The sequence below is a fragment of the Hyla sarda genome, chromosome 2 (assembly GCF_029499605.1).
Source record: "Hyla sarda isolate aHylSar1 chromosome 2, aHylSar1.hap1, whole genome shotgun sequence".
Classification (NCBI taxonomy): domain Eukaryota; kingdom Metazoa; phylum Chordata; class Amphibia; order Anura; family Hylidae; genus Hyla; species Hyla sarda.
The window spans coordinates 299,384,766-299,402,701 of record NC_079190.1 but is presented as its reverse complement, the minus strand read 5'-3'; the positions used below and the strand labels follow the sequence as shown (position 1 = coordinate 299,402,701).

The following is a 17,936-nucleotide window of genomic DNA, read 5'->3' as shown; positions in this document are numbered from 1 at the left end:
ATATGGACATCAGGAGACCGCCTTCGAATCGCTACTGCAGAGAGGACAAACGGAACATTAGCGGGGAGTACTCAGTGGCCAGGGCACACACTAATGTAAGTGAATGCTTTATGGACTCCAGTTCCCCCACACTATCACCCAGTATATTGGGTTTAGTGTGGGTGAACTGGCTGACAGGTCTCCTTTAAGGACTCAGCCCATTTGGGCCTTAAGGACTCGTTTTTTCCTCCTCGACTTCAAAAAATCATAACTCTTATATTTGCATCCACAGACTAGTATGAGGGCTTGTTTTTTGCGCGACTAGTTGTCTGTAGTAATGCCATCACTCACTTTACCATAAAATGTATGGCGCAACCAAAAAAATACTATTTGTGTGGGAAAATTAAAAAGAAAACCGCAATTTTGCTAATTTTGGAAGGTTTCATTTTCACGCTGTACAATTTACCGTAAAAATGACATGTGTTCTTTATTCTTGGGTCAATACGATTAAAATGATAATACCCATGATAACATACATTTCTATTACTGTTGCGCAAAAAAAAAAAATCGCAAACTGTTTAACCAAATTAGTACATTTAAAATCCTCCTATTTTGAAGACCTAAAACTTTTTCATTTTTCCGTATAAGCGGCGGTATGAGGGATTATTTTTTGCGCCGTGATCTGTACTTTTTATTGATACCATTGTTGCCTATATAAAACTTCAAATACTTTTTTTATAATTTTTTTTTTTATAAAATATTATAAAAAAGCAGCTATTTTGGACTTTTATTTTTTTTAACGTTCACGCCGTTCACCGTATGGTATCATTAACATTTTATTTTAATAGTTGGGATATTTATGCACGCGGCGATACCAAATATGTATATAAAATATTTTTGCTAATAGTGTTCAGTGCTATGCATAGGACATAGCACTGATCAGTATTATCGGTCATCTTCTGCTCTGGTCTGCTCGATCGCAGACCAGAGCAGAAGACTCGTGGAAGGCAGCGGAGGCAGGTGAGGGGACCTCCGACTGCCATGCTGGATGATCGAATCGCCGCGGCAGCGCTGCGGGCGATCCGATCATCCATTTTAGTGTCCGCAATGCTGCAGATGTGGTGATCTATATTGATCATGGCATCCGAGGGGTTAATGGCGGACATCCGCGCGATCGTGGATGTCCGCCATTATGGGCGGGTCTTTGGTTGCTATCAGCAGCCGGGACCTGCCGCGCATGACGCGAGCATCGCTCGCGGTTATGCATAGGATGTAAATGTACGTCCTGGTGCATTAAGTACCAGCTCACCAGGATGTACATTTACATCATGCGTCATTAAGGGGTTAAAGAGGCACAATATTTTAAAGAAGGGGTAAATATAAACTACACTGCTCAAAAAAATAAAGGGAACACATAAACAACACAATAGCCCTCATTTACTAAGCTAATCCCGTCAATTTTTGTCGGGTTCTGCGACTGAAATTGTGTCGCACACCCCGTGCGACACTTTCTGAGACAGATTCTAGTATCATGACCCGACATCACTCGGAGAGTTTTGAAAACCCAACAAAAGGGGCGTAGTTATTAAAAAAAGGGGCGTGTTCCCGACAAAACTCCCAAAACACTCCTAGTATGTGAGAAAATACTCCACAAAAAAATGTGAGTTTGTGAAGAAGAAAACCCTACAGCTCTGGGCAGTCGGGAAAAAGTAAAAATGGAGGGTTTATGTGGCACAACATGTCCTATGCTGTTTTATATTAGTTAAACAAATGTTTCATACATATATTTAATCCAATCTGAAAATTTAATTAAATAACATTTTTATTTTAAATTAAATTTAATCATAATTTAATTAAATTTATTTATATATATTTTTTTTTAATATACTTTTGTAAAATTTTGTAGAATATATATTTCATTATTGTTTTTTTAAATCAGTACACTGAACTTTATTTTAAGCAAGCCAGACACCCTTTTTTTTTTTTTTGGAAAATTCGTTTTTTAACCAAAAATTTACCACATAATAACATTATTTAGTTTCATAAATAAAAATGATCCATTTTGGGCATTTTGGAGGCTAAGCTTACACAGCGGAATGTCTGTGCAGAATTCCACTAAGCACACAGCAGAATTTCCACGGCAGATGTTTCCGATCGGAATTGCATTGCCATCTCTGAGATATTTCTAATTTCCAACCTGTGCGACACAAATTTTTTTTCCAGTACGACACATTAGTAAATCAGGGAGAAAAAAACATGGAGTAAATCAAAAAACACTCAGAGATAAACACTCCACTTTTAGTAAATGAGGGCTAATGTAACTCCAAGTCAATCACACTGTCCACTCAGGAAGCAAAACTGATTGACAATCAATTTCACATGCTGTTGTGCAAATGGAGCAGACAACAGGTGGAAATTATAGGCAATTAGCAAGACACCCACAATAAAGGAGTGGTTCTGCAGGTGGTGACCACAGGCCACTTCTCAGTTCCTATGCTTCCTGGCTGATGTTTTGGTCCCTATTGAATGCTGGCGGTGCTTTCACTCTAGTGGTAGCATGAGATGGAGTATACAACCCAGTAGTGGCTCAGGTAGTGCAGCTCATCCAGGATGGCATATCAATGCAAGCTGTGTCCAGAGCATGGAGGCTCTACCAGGAAACTGGCCAGTACATCAGGAGACGTGGAGGAGGCCGTAGGAGGGCAACAACCCAGCAGCAGGACCACTACCTCCGCCTTTGTGCAAGGAGGAGCAGGAGGAGCACTGCCACAGCCCTGCAAAATGACCAAATTCACCACTGGCGCAGGTTCACACTGAGGACATGTGACAGACGTGACAGATGAGTCTGGAGATGCCGTGGAGAATGTTCTGCTGCCTGCAACATCCTCCAGCATGACCGGTTTGCTAGTGGGCCAGAAATAGTATGGGGTGGCATTTCTTTGGGGGGGCGCAAAGCCCTACATGTGCTTGCCAGAGGTAGCCTGACTGCCATTATGTACCGAGATGAGATCCTCAGACCCCTTGTGAGACCATATGCGGCTCTGGACAGTTCCTAAAATGGACAGTGATGTCAGCAGAGGGCACTGTGGTCATGATGTCAGCAGAGAGCACTGTGTTCCAAAAAGAAAATAATTTCCTATGTAGTATTCATCAACTAATAAGTACACGAAGGATTAAGATTTTTGAATACAAGCAATTTACAAATCTGTTTAAATTTCTGTCATCAGTTAATAAAAAAAAAAAATAATAATAATTTTTCACCAGAGTACCCCTTTAAGCAAGATACAATATAAAAGCTCAGTCACCAAACTGCACTAAAGTAAGCCAAAAATCTAGGAGTGAAGTAGCCCCACATATTTCGTCCCAAAGTGTGACTTCCCAGGGGTAAAGAACACAGTGTCAGGAAGTCACACTCTGTGAAAGAACACGCGGAACCTCTTCGCAGAACATACAGGACCTCTTCACTATTAAAATTTTGGGCTAGTGTAGTTTGTTGACTGAGCTAATTTACTTAGCTAGATCAGGGAAAATGCATTCATTTCCAATTGGAATCTGTGGGATTGGAGTGGAGTGGAGGTAAAATTAAAATGACACTGGGGGAACATAACATCAATATCTTATCACAGGAGCATTTGGTAAATGTTTCCAGCTGAAAATTATATTTTGCATGATCTAAAAGATTAACAAATTAATCAACATTAATTTGTGGAACAACTTTTTTAAAAGACAACTACATTAAATGAAAATCCCTTCAGAAAAGCTATCCACAGAGATTTTATTCATGTGGCATTACCATGAGACGTATTGGCCGTTCTTCATCAACATCTATGGGAACATTGGTGCTCTGGATCCATGTGTTGGTACACAGATGCCGTAACCTCACAAATGAATTTCTGGCAAAAGACAGCAAGCAATGAAGGTCAGTCTGCAATCTAGATAACTAAACTGTTATATGTTCATCTCATATTGAGAAAAAAGACACCCTGTGTCTATAAGCTGTATAATAAGCTGTAAACTGCATATACAGAATAAAATGTACTTTCACCAAACAGTGAATGGATAAAACATTTGCAGTGTATACAGGGATATCTTGAAATGTCAGTGGGAGGAGAGTTGAGGGACAATCTGAAATGGGTTATTGTACTATCTGAAACACATAACTATCTGACACAAGAGTGCTTATTCTTCTTTCTATGTGAGAGACAATGAGCAATGTTCAGGATACCCCCATATAAAATCCAATCCAGTAGGACATTGACCTTCACCTGCTATTTTGAAGTTTTGCACAATTCTGTACTCAGCTGTAGAATTTTAAAGGAATTCTACAGTTTTAGCAAACATCAGTACCTTGCTGTTGAAGAGCCAATCAGAATGCATTCGGGAATTGTGCCTTTACATCATATTGTAAATGCTTCACCTTTTCATTTATACAACTTAAAGGGAGTCTGTCATTATTTTTATGCTGTTGCCTTTTATGAGGGCAATCCATGGTGGCTTCTTCCCACCCCACCAGCCTTGGTTGATATATCTCTCCCTGCTTGAGAATAGGAAGAGAGCTATCAATCACGGCCTGTGGGGCTGGGAGAAGCCACTGGGGACTGCCCGGATGACTCATGGTTTAGGCAGCATGAAAGTGATTGCAGGTTCCCTTTAACCCCTTAAGGACTCAGCCCATTTTGGCCTTAAGGACTCAGACAATTAAATTTTTACGTTTTCATTTTTTCCTCCTCGCCTTCTAAAAATCATAACTCTTTTATATTTTCATCCACAGACTAGTATGAGGGCTTGTTTTTTGCGCAACCAGTTGTCCTTTGTAATGACATCACTCATTATATCATAAAATGTATGGCGCAACCAAAAAACACTATTTTTGTGGGAAAATTAAAACGAAAAACGCAATTTTGCTAATTTTGGAAGGTTTCGTTTTCACTCCGTACAATTTATGGTAAAAATGACGTGTGTTCTTTATTCTGAGGGTCAATACGATTAAAATGATACCCATTATTACATACTTTTCTATTATTGTTGCGCTTTAAAAAAATCACAAACTTTTTAACCAAATTAGTAAGTTTATAATCCCTTTATTTTGATGACCTCTAACTTTTTTATTTTTCCATATAAGCGGTGGTATGGGGGCTCATTTTTTGCGCCATGATCTGTACTTTTTTTTGATACCACATTTGCATATAAAAAACTTTTAATACATTTTTTCTAATTTTTGTTTAATAAAATGAATAAAAAAAGTAGGAATTTTGGATTTTTTTTATTTTTCGTTCACGCCGTTCACCGTACGGGATCATTAACATTTTATTTTAATAGTTCGGACATTTACGCACGCGGCGATACCAAATATGTCTATAAAAAAAATTTACGCTTTTTGGGGGTAAAATAGGAAAAAACGGACGTTTTACTTTTTTATTGGGGGAGGGGATTTTTCACTTTTTTTACTTTTACTTTTACATTTTTTTTTACACTTGAATAGTCCCCATAGGGGACTATTCATAGCAATACCATGATTGCTAATACTGATCTGTTCTATGTATAGGACATAGAACAGATCAGTGTTATCGGTTATCTTCTGCTCTGGTCTGCTCGATCACAGAACAGAGCAGGAGACGCCGGGAGCCGGACGGAGGAAGGAGAGGGGACCTCCGTGCGGCGTTCTGAATGATCGGATCCCCGCAGCAGCGCTGCGGGCGATCCGATCATTCATTCAAATCGCGCACTGCCGCAGATGGCGGGATCTGTATTGATCCCGGCACCTGAGGGGTTAATGGCGGACGCCCGCGAGATCGCGGGCGTCGGCCATTGCCGGCGGGTCCCTGGCTGCGATCAGCAGCCGGGATCAGCCGCGCATGACACGGGCATCGCTCCGATGCCCGCGGTTATGCACATGACGTAAATGTATGTCCTGGTGCGTTAAGTACCATCGCACCAGGACGTACATTTACGTCCTGCGTACTTAAGGGGTTAAACAACAAAGTGGAAATTTTTTAACACAAGTGCTTTTATTAAGAAGCAGATGCATCAGAGGTGCAGTATGGTTATGGCTCTCAGTTATTGCCAGGTTCTACTAATGGATGTGGATATCCATATGCACACATCAACACACATCAGTGAGGGAGAAGCCATAAGTGACAGGCTATTACATACCCATTTTCAAGCCTCTGGATTAACATAAATATGGTTAAATAGGATCATTGCAGGCTGCTTTTGTTGTAGTAAGATGCTCCTGCCTCATGGAATATGTGAGGCCAAGGAGACACACTAGCGAATGGAGATATCTCACATAATCGAGACGCACCACTAGCAAATTTGAAACAATTGAAGACGTTCACTGGGCTCTGATTATTATGGAGGTTGTGCACCCTCTCCATAACAAGGTAGGTGTCGAGAAGGTTCTTGAGAAAGATTCAAAGTAGATATTTGTTCTTATGTCCACCACCCTCAGAGAGTTAAAGGGGTACTCTGGTGGAAAAAAAAATTTTTTTAAATCAACTGGTGCCAAAAAGTTAAACAGATTTGTAAATTACTTCTATTTAAAAATCTTAATCCTTCCAGTACTTATTAGCCGCTGTATGTTCCCCAGGAAATTGTATACCATAGTTATTTTCTGCCTGACCACAGTGCTCTCTGCTGACACCACTGTCTGTGTCAGGAACTGTCCAGAGCAGGAGAGGTTGGCTATGGGGTTTTCCTCTGTTCTGGACAGTTTCTAACATGGAGAGAGGTGTCAGCAGAGAGCACTGTGGTCAAGCAGAAAAAAAGATACAACTTCCACTGTAGCATATAGCAGCTGATAAGTACTGGAAGGATTAAGATTTTTTAATAGAAGTAATTTACAAATCTGTTATACTTTTTTGCACCAGTTGATTTAAAAATTTTTTTCCACCAGAGAGAGTACCCCTTTAAAGAGGCTGTCTGGTGAAATAAACAACCTGCCTATGGTGTCAAAAAGTATAATAAAGCAACTTATTAATACAATGTTATTAGTCATAGTGCAGAGCTGTCTCACTTGTAGCTGTGAATGTAGAGAGCTCCCCTTTCCTCCTCACTACCTTCCTGTCTGCTCAGTGATGCTGAGCAGTAATGCTCATTAGATTTTAAGAAAGGAGGAATTTTTTCTTAGATAAGACAGCAGTGAGCCTGTTTCGAAGGAAACTACTGTCACTGAGTAAAGCTTCCTACTGTCTTAAAATCTAATGAGCAGTAATATGAGCTCCCCTTTTTATATCAATGATCTCTCCCTGAGCATACAGGAGGGAAGGAGAGTAGACTGCATTCAAAGTGTGACTGGAAGTTACAGCTACAAGGGAGACAGCTCAGGTCACATGAAGAAATCTGTGAAGTATGGATAGTAACATTATATTAGTACGTTGCTCTATGATACTTTTTGACACCATAGACAGATTGTTTCTTTTACCAGACAACCCTATTAATGAAAAAGCCACTTTTGGGTGTTTTATACAATATTTAAAACTGATTTGCTTGCTATTATGTACTTTTTTTCCTACCATTTGCTAAAGAACAAAATGGTATTAGGTTTTTTAATCTATTCCCATACTTTTGATTTTATTTTTTTTATTCATTGTCTATTTTTTTGACTTTTTTTATTTTAAACTATTACTTTTAGCTTCTCTCCAGTATGCAAAAAGGTGGTTCTTAATTTTAAATTACATACGGTAGTTGAGATGATCTGTCCTAAATCTTAAATTATATATGATCAAAATGAAGTGATAAATCTGCACAATTATTATTTATCTCAAATCTGCACTATTATGATCTAGCTCTTTGTCTTTATCTGTGGGGACAGTGAGTTGTCAGATTAAAGGGGTATTCCGGCCAAATACATATTAACCCCTATCCAAAGGATAGGGATAAGATGTCTGATTGCCAGGGCCCAACCGCTGGGACCCTCCGCGATTTCCTTGCAGCACCCGCATTCTATGTGGGTGTTACGCCTAGCGCTCCGGGTTCCCGCTCCTCCCCGGAGCGCTCACGGCGTCTTTCTCCCTGCAGCTCCCCGGTCAGTCCCGCTGACCGGGAGCGCTGCTCTGTCATGGCCGTTGGGGATGCGATTCGCACAGCGGGACGCGCCCGCTCGCGAATCGCATCCCAGGTCACTTACCCGTTCCCGTCCCCTGCTGTCATGTGCTGGCGCGCGCGGCTCCGCTCTCTAGGGCGCGCGCGCGCCAGCTCCCTGAGACTTAAAGGGCCAGTGCACCAATGATTGGTGCCTGGCCCAATTAGCTTAATTGGCTCCCACCTGGTCCCTGGCTATATCTAGTCTCCTCCCTTGCACTCCCTTGCCGGATCTTGTTGCCCTTGTGCCTAGTGAAAGCGTTTTGTGTGTTTATACCCTGTGTACCAGAACTACTGCTATCTCCCCTGACTACGAACCTTGCCGCCTGCCCCCGACCTTCTGCTACGTCCGACTTTGCTTCTGCCTACTCCCTTGTACCGCGCCTATCTTCAGCAGCCAGAGAGGTGAGCCGTTGCTAGTGGATACGACCTGGTCACTACCGCCGCAGCAAGACCATCCCGCTTTGCGGCGGGCTCTGGTGAAGACCAGTAGTGGCTTAGAACCGGTCCACTAGCACGGTCCTCGCCATCCCTCTCTGGCACAGAGGATCCACCTCCTGCCAGCCGGCATCGTGACAGTAGATCCGGCCATGGATCCCGCTGAGGTTCCCCAGCATTCCATCTCTGATCTCACCACGGTGGTCGCCCAGCAATCCCGACAGATCGCCCATCTAACCCACCGGCTGTCGGAAATGTCCACCATTGTGCACCAACTTCAGTCGCTACTGCAGCAGCAATCATCTCCTCCGCCACCTCCTGCACCCCTTCCGCAGCGAGTGGCCACTCCTAGCCTCCGCCTGTCCTTGCCGGACAAATTTAATGGGGACTCTAAGTTTTGCCGTGGCTTTCTTTCGCAATGTTCCTTGCACTTGGAGATGATGTCGGATCAGTTTCCTACTGAAAGGTCTAAGGTGGCTTTCGTAGTCAGCCTTCTGTCTGGAAAAGCCCTGTCATGGGCCACACCGCTCTGGGACCGCGATGACCCCGTCACTGCCTCTGTACACTCCTTCTTCTCGGAAATTCGAAGCGTCTTTGAGGAACCTGCCCGAGCCTCTTCTGCTGAGACTGCCCTGCTGAACCTGGTCCAGGGTAATTCCTCCGTTGGCGAGTACGCCATACAATTCCGTACTCTTGCTTCTGAACTATCCTGGAATAATGAGGCTCTCTGCGCGACCTTTAAAAAAGGCCTATCCAGCAACATTAAAGATGTTCTGGCCGCACGAGAGACTCCTGCTAACCTGCATGAACTCATTCATCTAGCCACTCGCATTGACATGCGTTTTTCTGAGAGGTATCAAGAGCTCCGCCAGGAAAAAGACTTAGATCTCTGGACACCTCTCCCACAGTCTCCACTGCAATCTGCGCCTAGGCCTCCCGCCGAGGAGGCCATGCAAGTGGATCGGTCTCGCCTGACCCTGGAAGAGAGGAATCGCCGTAAGGAAGAGAATCTTTGTCTATACTGTGCCAGTACTGAACATTTTTTGGTGGATTGCCCAATCCGTCCTCCACGTCTGGGAAACGCACGCTCGCACCCAGCTCTCGTGGGTGTGGCGTCTCTTGATGCCAAGTCGGCTTCTCCACGTCTCACGGTACCTGTTCGGATTTCCACTTCAGCCAGCTCTCCCCTCTCAGCCGTGGCCTGCCTGGACTCTGGAGCTTCTGGGAATTTTATTCGGGAATCCTTAGTGAATAAATTCCGCATTCCGGTGACCCGTCTTGTCAAGCCACTCCACGTTTCCGCGGTCAACGGAGCCAGGTTGGATTGTACCATACGCTTCCGCACGGAGCCCCTTCTAATGAGCATCGGATCTCATCACGAGAGGATTGAACTTTTGGTCCTCCCCAATTGCACCTCGGAAATTCTCCTTGGACTTCCCTGGCTTCAACTTCATTCCCCAACCCTGGATTGGTCCACTGGGGAGATCAAGAGTTGGGGGTCCTCTTGTTCCAAGGACTGTCTAAGACCGGTTCCCAGTAACCCTTGCCGTGACTCTGTGGTTCCCTCAGTATCCGGTCCCCCTAAGGTCATTAAGGACTCTGCCTGCCACAGGAAATGCCCCTCCCCCCCTCCCAGTTCCATCAGGCAAGCTTCTGTGTCCCCTCATGGCCCTCGTCCTGGTGTCACACTGCCCCGTGCCAGGTCTCGCCCTCTGCCCTCTCTCCCCATTCCCACTCCTGCGGTTCTGCCTGCCGTTGAGGAATCCCTCCATCCTTTCCCGGTGTCCTCATCCCAGGGGAGGCAGTTACCCGATAAAGAGAAGGGGAGACCTAAGGGGGGGGGTACTGTTACGCCTAGCGCTCCGGGTTCCCGCTCCTCCCCGGAGCGCTCACGGCGTCTTTCTCCCTGCAGCTCCCCGGTCAGTCCCGCTGACCGGGAGCGCTGCTCTGTCATGGCCGTTGGGGATGCGATTCGCACAGCGGGACGCGCCCGCTCGCGAATCGCATCCCAGGTCACTTACCCGTTCCCGTCCCCTGCTGTCATGTGCTGGCGCGCGCGGCTCCGCTCTCTAGGGCGCGCGCGCGCCAGCTCCCTGAGACTTAAAGGGCCAGTGCACCAATGATTGGTGCCTGGCCCAATTAGCTTAATTGGCTCCCACCTGGTCCCTGGCTATATCTAGTCTCCTCCCTTGCACTCCCTTGCCGGATCTTGTTGCCCTTGTGCCTAGTGAAAGCGTTTTGTGTGTTTATACCCTGTGTACCAGAACTACTGCTATCTCCCCTGACTACGAACCTTGCCGCCTGCCCCCGACCTTCTGCTACGTCCGACTTTGCTTCTGCCTACTCCCTTGTACCGCGCCTATCTTCAGCAGCCAGAGAGGTGAGCCGTTGCTAGTGGATACGACCTGGTCACTACCGCCGCAGCAAGACCATCCCGCTTTGCGGCGGGCTCTGGTGAAGACCAGTAGTGGCTTAGAACCGGTCCACTAGCACGGTCCTCGCCATCCCTCTCTGGCACAGAGGATCCACCTCCTGCCAGCCGGCATCGTGACAGTGGGGCTGTGTCTCCAGTCTTGGAAACCTCTATGTTTCCAGGACTGGAGACTTGACGTCATGCCACGCCCTCCCTGTGATGTCACGCTATGCCCCCTCCATTCATGACGTGTCCCCTTTGGACACTGGATAAGATGTATTTGGCTGGAATACCCCTTTAAGTATAGTGAAAACAACCCCACAGTTGATCAAATGATTATGTGGTGCCCCACCTCTGATTTGAAGACAAGTCTTCTGGCCCTCCCTTGTGATGTTTACTATATACTCCAGCAACCAGTGGGCTGGGTACTGGGGCAAGTATCTTACTCAAATTTTTTAAATACAGCAGATTACCACAGACTAAGGAGCCACTTCCACAGAAGTGAATAAGATTGAACTTTTTTAGACTACTGTTCAAAACATGTTCTTGATCCTGAAGTTGGAATATGCAAAAGTTTTGCTGTGTTTATATGAATTTTGTTGGATAGTCTGGACCTCACTGATTTTAATTATTCATGACAAAAGTTATGTTTAAGACATCCTTTTTATGGCATGTCTCAGTAACTTCATCTATAGGAGAGTTGTGGTTTGGTCCAACAACTGATGATCAGTAGTAATACATACTGCAGGCAATTCTGATAGGATTCCTCTGTGCTTTCTCCTGTCTGACAGGAGAGAGCCAAGAGGAGTGGTAGCCCCCCCTCACTTACTGGACATGCCTGTGCTTCAGCTTGGACAAAGTCATGATTGCATAAGCCATGATTTCTATAAAAGGCAAATAACATTTTCTTATGAAGTATATTAGAAAGGTTAAAGGAGAACTAAGGTATTGAAAATTGTATCCCCTATCCTAAGGATAGGGGATAAGTTTCAGATCGCAGGGGGTCCGACCGCTGGGGCCCCCCACGATCTCCCGTACGGGGCCCCCGCACGAGGCGGTGGCTGACACGCGCCCTCCATTTACTGCTATGGGAGAGCCAAAGCGCTGCCTTCGTCAATTTCCGGCTCTCCCATAGCAGTGTATGGAGGTTGCGTGTCGGCCGCTGCTTCGTGTGGTGGTCAACACGCCCTCTCTAACCAGAGAGCCGGGGCCCTGTACGGGAGATCATGCGGGGCCCCAGCGGTCGGACCCCCCACGATCTGAAACTTATCCCCTATCCTTAGGATAGGGGATACATTTTTCAATCCCGTAGTTCTCCTTTAATGTTTTGCCAACATTTGTTTTTGTATCTGACAGTGCCCATTTAACAATAGGGGTGTAAATACCTATAAGATATCTACTTCTTAATAAAGAGACTACTAAGTAGTTAACATTTACAGTCTATAGCAAAAAAGGACTGAAAAGTACATCAAAAGTTTCACAAAAGTTCAGGATGTTCTTATTACCAAGGATAAAAGAGACTGGAAAAAAAGAGGACATGACCCGTAGCTCAAAAGTGGAATGCTCAGGAGTAATGCTAGGAAGTTCTATTTTACTGTAAGGTTATTGGAACAATAGCCTCGTAGATATAGTACAAGCTAATAAAAAACAAATTTACACACAGCTATTCAAATAACCTATTACAAGCAGCTCAAGCCCTGGGGAGGCAATACTATACATAAGAGCTGGGCAGATGTATGATTTGTCTTCATACGTAATGATTTTTGTGTCATATTGGAGTTACCTGGGCACAAATGAATCTGTCCTCTGTAGAGTAGTGGGATCCAGTTCAAAGAGTGAAGCAATGTCATTCCCATGCGGTACAGCAACAAGCCGATACTTAATCTTCTCCCCTGCATTCCTGCGATTGGCACGACTGTTCAATACCTGAGAGAAGATCGTTGGTCAATGGAGAGATGGCAGAGACTGAAAATTGAGAGATGAAGAAGGAAAAAAAACCAAGAGAAAGAAAAGAAATAAATGTACTGAGAGGAGTTGAATTTATGGAGAGGTTGTGTTAAATAATTCAGGAAAACCCAGGGAAAAGAAGGCAGAAAGCCTGGAATTTAACTGATGTACTATAATATATAAGGAACAACAGAGAGACATTAAAACTACAAAAGGAGGATAAGAAATACAAAGCAAAGTATTAATAATAAAATAACATGTAGAATATGACAGGAGCAAAAAAGAAAGCATAAATAACATGCAATACAAAAGGTCACTTTCCTAACATTGAGATGCTAAGAATTCTCCGGGGACATTTTGCAGCCCTATTTGTTTCTTAATACAGCAGCAAAGATACAGTCTGCACCTTGGTAAAATTAGTACAAAGCAAACAGAAAGATGAGATGGCAGCACTGGGTATTAGCTAGAGATGTGTAGATTAACTTCTTCTCGCCTGGGAGATGGACTAGATATGTCATTTCTGGAATGTAGGTTTTGTTCTAGTGCGATTAATGGGGCAGTGTATTATATAACATTCTCCAGGTGTCTACATCCTCCACTATCCCACATGGCAGTTTCTTCTTTGTGTCATAGATTGTTAAGACTCAATTTCATTACATTTCTCCTTGGTAAGCGTTGTAAAGTATTTTAGCTTATGCTGCACATTTCAAGGTCAACTTACATTTTGCTAAACTATTTTGCTCAGTTATTGAAATGCAGATAAAGAAAAAAAAACACTTTAGAGGAAACAATACTTACAGATGACGTTACTGCATAAGATGATCCAGACTTGGACTCTGGCGCATCCCCTTTATAGGTAGGGTTTTCCTAAAAAATAAAACACATTTAAAACACATTTAATTTGTGTGCACTAAATTGAATGAGAGAAAAAAAACAAGATAAGGAACATCACACTTCACAGGAATTATAAGTGCTGTCAAACTGTAAAGAAGAACTCTAGAACTACTACAGCTTTTTATCCTTATCCTTCACCCTCAACTTAACTTCCATCTTAATGTGGCTCTTTTTATCTGTTATTTAAATATTTTAGCATAACTTTCAGATTCCGTATTGTTTGCATAAATTTACATTGACATCTCACAGAATTACCTCGTACCTAGTCACAACCTAGAAAAAGGAGGAAAAAGATAACTGTAGGGATAGCCATGCTTTTAATATCACACTCGATGGAGAAGATCTGCTATCTGTTAACCACTGCTTACATGGACTGTCCATATGAAATATACCAGTATAAATTCATGAATTCTCAAGGGAAACTTTTCTCTTTAAACACACCAATACCCTTATATATGTCAACTGGACCAAACATCTTTAAGAATAGATGCCATACTAGATGGTATGCCTGATGCTATAGCCTGATCATATATACTGATGACTGGCAGTGGGCTGAACTCCTTATCTTTTTTTCTTGGAAATAGCCTGTAGACCTTGATACTCATTAGTAATATACAAGGGTAGCAATGTAGTTTGCTTATTTTGTCAAGATATAGGCATGGTTGCCATGACTGCTGAAAATTTCAAAAACATTGCCCTTAGGATTAGCTAGCCAATAATATGCTAAGTATGAAAAGTATGTTAAAGTGGCAGAAGATGTGTGCCAAACACACCTGTGCTACAGCTTTAGCCTCTGTATATTAGTAAAGGAATATAACAATTTTTTGTTAAATAGAAATGGCCTAAAAAGTCATAAAAGATTACAGAAAAAAGTCACAATGGTGTGGGTTAACAGGAGAAACTTACTCACTGCCATGTCTAATTCTATTCATGTCAGTTAAACAAAATAAAAAGCATCGCTTCCTTTGCATGGGAAACAGCTGTAACAATGCTGTCATCATTTTACTGCTACTTGCAGTTGGCAGAGGAACAGTGACCAGTAAAACTGTGCCAAGGACACACAGTCTCTGCTGCGCTATTAGACTTTTAAGAAATCTTTTCTTTCTAAGAGTCACATTTATTCCTTTTTCAGTTTGTAACCAGACTTATTGTTTCCTATTTCAGAATGTGTGTGAGGCCAAGTATTCTTTTCATCTTTTTGGAACAATTTGTGTGTATTTTTATGTGTGAAGCAGTAACAGAACTGGGGTGACAACACTGGGGGCTGTCAGCTCCCGCTCCACCATTCACTCTCACACACTGTAATCACTTCATGCTTGCAGCGTGTGAGCCGCAGGGACGCGATCCCCGGCAGGCCGACACGATGATTTGACATCATTGCGCCTGCAAGGGATCCTGTCCCTGCGGCTCACACGCTGCAAGGAAGAAGAGAGGGAGAGACCTGCTCGTGGGAACATGGATTAGGTGAGTATAACTGTTGTTTTTTTTTACTATGTTTGGGGCACTGTATGTGAGGGGCACTAGGGGAATTTTATGTGAAGGGCACAGGGGCATTATATGTGAAGGGCACAGGGGCATTATATGTGAAGGGCACAGGGGCATTATATGTGAGGGGCACTGAGGCATTATATGTGAGGGGCACAGGGGCAATACATGTGAGGGGGCACAGGGGCATTATATGTGAGGGGGCACAGGGGCATTACATTGGGCAGTACATGTGAGGGGGCACAGGGGCATTATATGTGAGGGGGCACAGGGGCAATACTTGTGAGGGGGCACAGGGGCATTACATGGGGCATTACATTGGGCATTACATGTGAGGGGGCACATGAAAGGGGGCATTGAATGTGTGGGGCACATGACGGTGCATTATATGTGAGGAGCACTGGGGCATTATATGTAAGGGGCCCTGGGGCATTATATGTGAGGGGCACTAGGGGATTATGTGAGGGGAACATGACAGAGAGCATTATATGTGAGGGGCACTTGGGCATTATGTGCAGGCACATGATGGGGGATCATTATATGTGAGGGGCACATGGCAGAACATCATATGTGAAGGGCATATGATGGGGCATTTTATCTGAGCGGAACATGACAGGGGACATTATATGTGAGGGGCACGGGACAAGGAGCATTATAATGTGGTGCGAACAGGACAGGGCATTATTATTATGTGGGTGCACAGGGCAGGGCATAATTATTACATGTGGGGGCACAGGACAGGGGGCATTATTATGTGGGGCAAAGGACAGGGGGCATTATTTTGTTGGGGGCATAGTATTGGGGGAATTATTATATTTTATATGTGGGGCACAGGATGGGGCATTATTACTGTATGTGAGGGACACAGAGTGTTTTGCATTTCAGAGGTATGATGTATATTAAAAGGAATTTCTGGGGTGGTATGGTTTTTATGAGCCACAATATGTTGTGGTATTGTATTAAGGGAGTGCACTGTGCAGCAATGTTATATTCAGAGGGTGCAGTGTGTGGTAGTATTATATTCAGAGAGCAGAGTGTATGGTAGTATTGTATTTAGAGGGTATGGTGTGTGGCAGGTTTCTATTCAGAGAGTGCAGTGTGTGTTGGTATTATATTCAGAATTTATAGTGTGTGGTAGTATAATATTCATAATGTACAGTGTGTGGTAGTATTATATTCAGAGGGTATAGTGTGATAGTATTATATTCAGTGGTACAGTGTGTGACAGTATTATATTTAGAGAGTACAGTATGTGGCAGATTTATATTCAGACGGCACAGTATGTGGCAGATTTATATTCAGATGGTATGGTGTGTGGAAGGTCTATATTCAAAGAGTGAAGTGTATAGTAGTAGTGTCTGGCAGGTTTATAATAATTATTGTTTTCATATAGAGGATCAAAATGTGCTGACATAGTGAGAAGCCTATGCCATCTGGGCATCACGTTCTGCAGAGAGAAGATTTAGCTGGAACAATTCCTGGCGGTATGTTCCATCTGAATTAGATAAGGAAAGACTATAGAGAAGACTTCTCCTGTAATCACTGATATTTTTGTGTATTCTGCCTTACTATGTCCCATCAGAGCTTGAGTCACTTGTAAGTTCTGCAGTTATGATGAGTGAAACTACAACTCCCAGCATAACCTTACCACTGCTTAAGTCATTCTGGGAGCTGTAGTTTTAAAAGGTGAAAACTGCTTTAGCACAGAATGCTCTGTGTCAATTGGTATATTTGATTATTATACTGGGATTTTTCCCAATGCGCTACATTAGTGGCATCTTTCACAACAGGCTAAAAAAAATAAACCTGTACTTAACCTCAGCGCTCTTGCAGTGCCTCCCACCTCAGCCAGTGATTGGCTGAGTGGCAGTATGACACAGTAAGCCAAGACGTCACTCCAAGCCACGCTTTCTCTCAGGAAAAGAATGGCAGCCGAGAAACGGAGCAGGACACCGGAGGCACCGCATGCGCACTGAAGGTAAGTACAGGCTTATTTTTTATATACTGCACATTGAGATTTGCTTAATTTAAACCCCCTCCTGCCGGATAACCCATTTAAGGCCATGAAAACAGGAATTTGATTGGCACAATATAGGCAATCAAAGTCCCATGGGATCATATGGACGATTGTTCCGAAAACACACAAGACTAAACTGGAAGATCATGATCAATTTTCTTTTTTAGCCCCCCCCCCCTTGAGCTTGTACTCAATTTATCTGATCATGCCAAGCAATGTTTTTCAGTCGTGGCCCAAAAAATCCTGCATGGCAGATCAGACTTTGGGCATGCATAAGTCTGCCATCAGCCATCATGAAAAATATTTTGGAAATATTTGAAATAAGTGAAAAATGATGGTCCTCTGAAATGGCCCAAATTGCCCATTTCAGCCACCGTTATCCTATGGGTACAACTAGCCTTTCTGGAAATGCTGCAAGGAAGCAGCACGGCTACTATTTTGTTACAGAAAAAACAAAACACATTTTTATATCTTATAAACAACTATAAATGTGCAATAAATTAAACTGTTAGAGATACCACCGGCTTTTTAGTGGAGTTATCTTTTTTACATGTAAACATTGTCAATGTACAGTGAGTAAACCCCTCACATTTTTGTAAATATCTTATTATATCTTTTCATGTGACAACACTGGAGAAATGACACTGCTACAATGTAAAGTAGTGAGTGCACAGCCTATAT

The 17,936-nt window shown here is 43.4% G+C and overlaps 1 protein-coding gene across 2 annotated transcripts in view; it reads right to left on the bottom strand.

The window, feature by feature from the left end:
- Positions 1-17,936, bottom strand: part of ITPR3 (inositol 1,4,5-trisphosphate receptor type 3) — a 275,928-nt gene that overhangs the window by 164,152 nt on the left and 93,840 nt on the right. For both annotated transcript variants that reach the window (XM_056557562.1, XM_056557561.1), the window contains exons 10-12: positions 13,658-13,726; positions 12,696-12,838; positions 3,773-3,872 (exon numbers count right to left, since the gene is read on the bottom strand). In XM_056557562.1, coding sequence (XP_056413537.1) covers positions 3,773-3,872; positions 12,696-12,838; positions 13,658-13,726 — 312 coding nt within the window. The remainder of the gene's footprint in view (positions 1-3,772; positions 3,873-12,695; positions 12,839-13,657; positions 13,727-17,936) is intronic.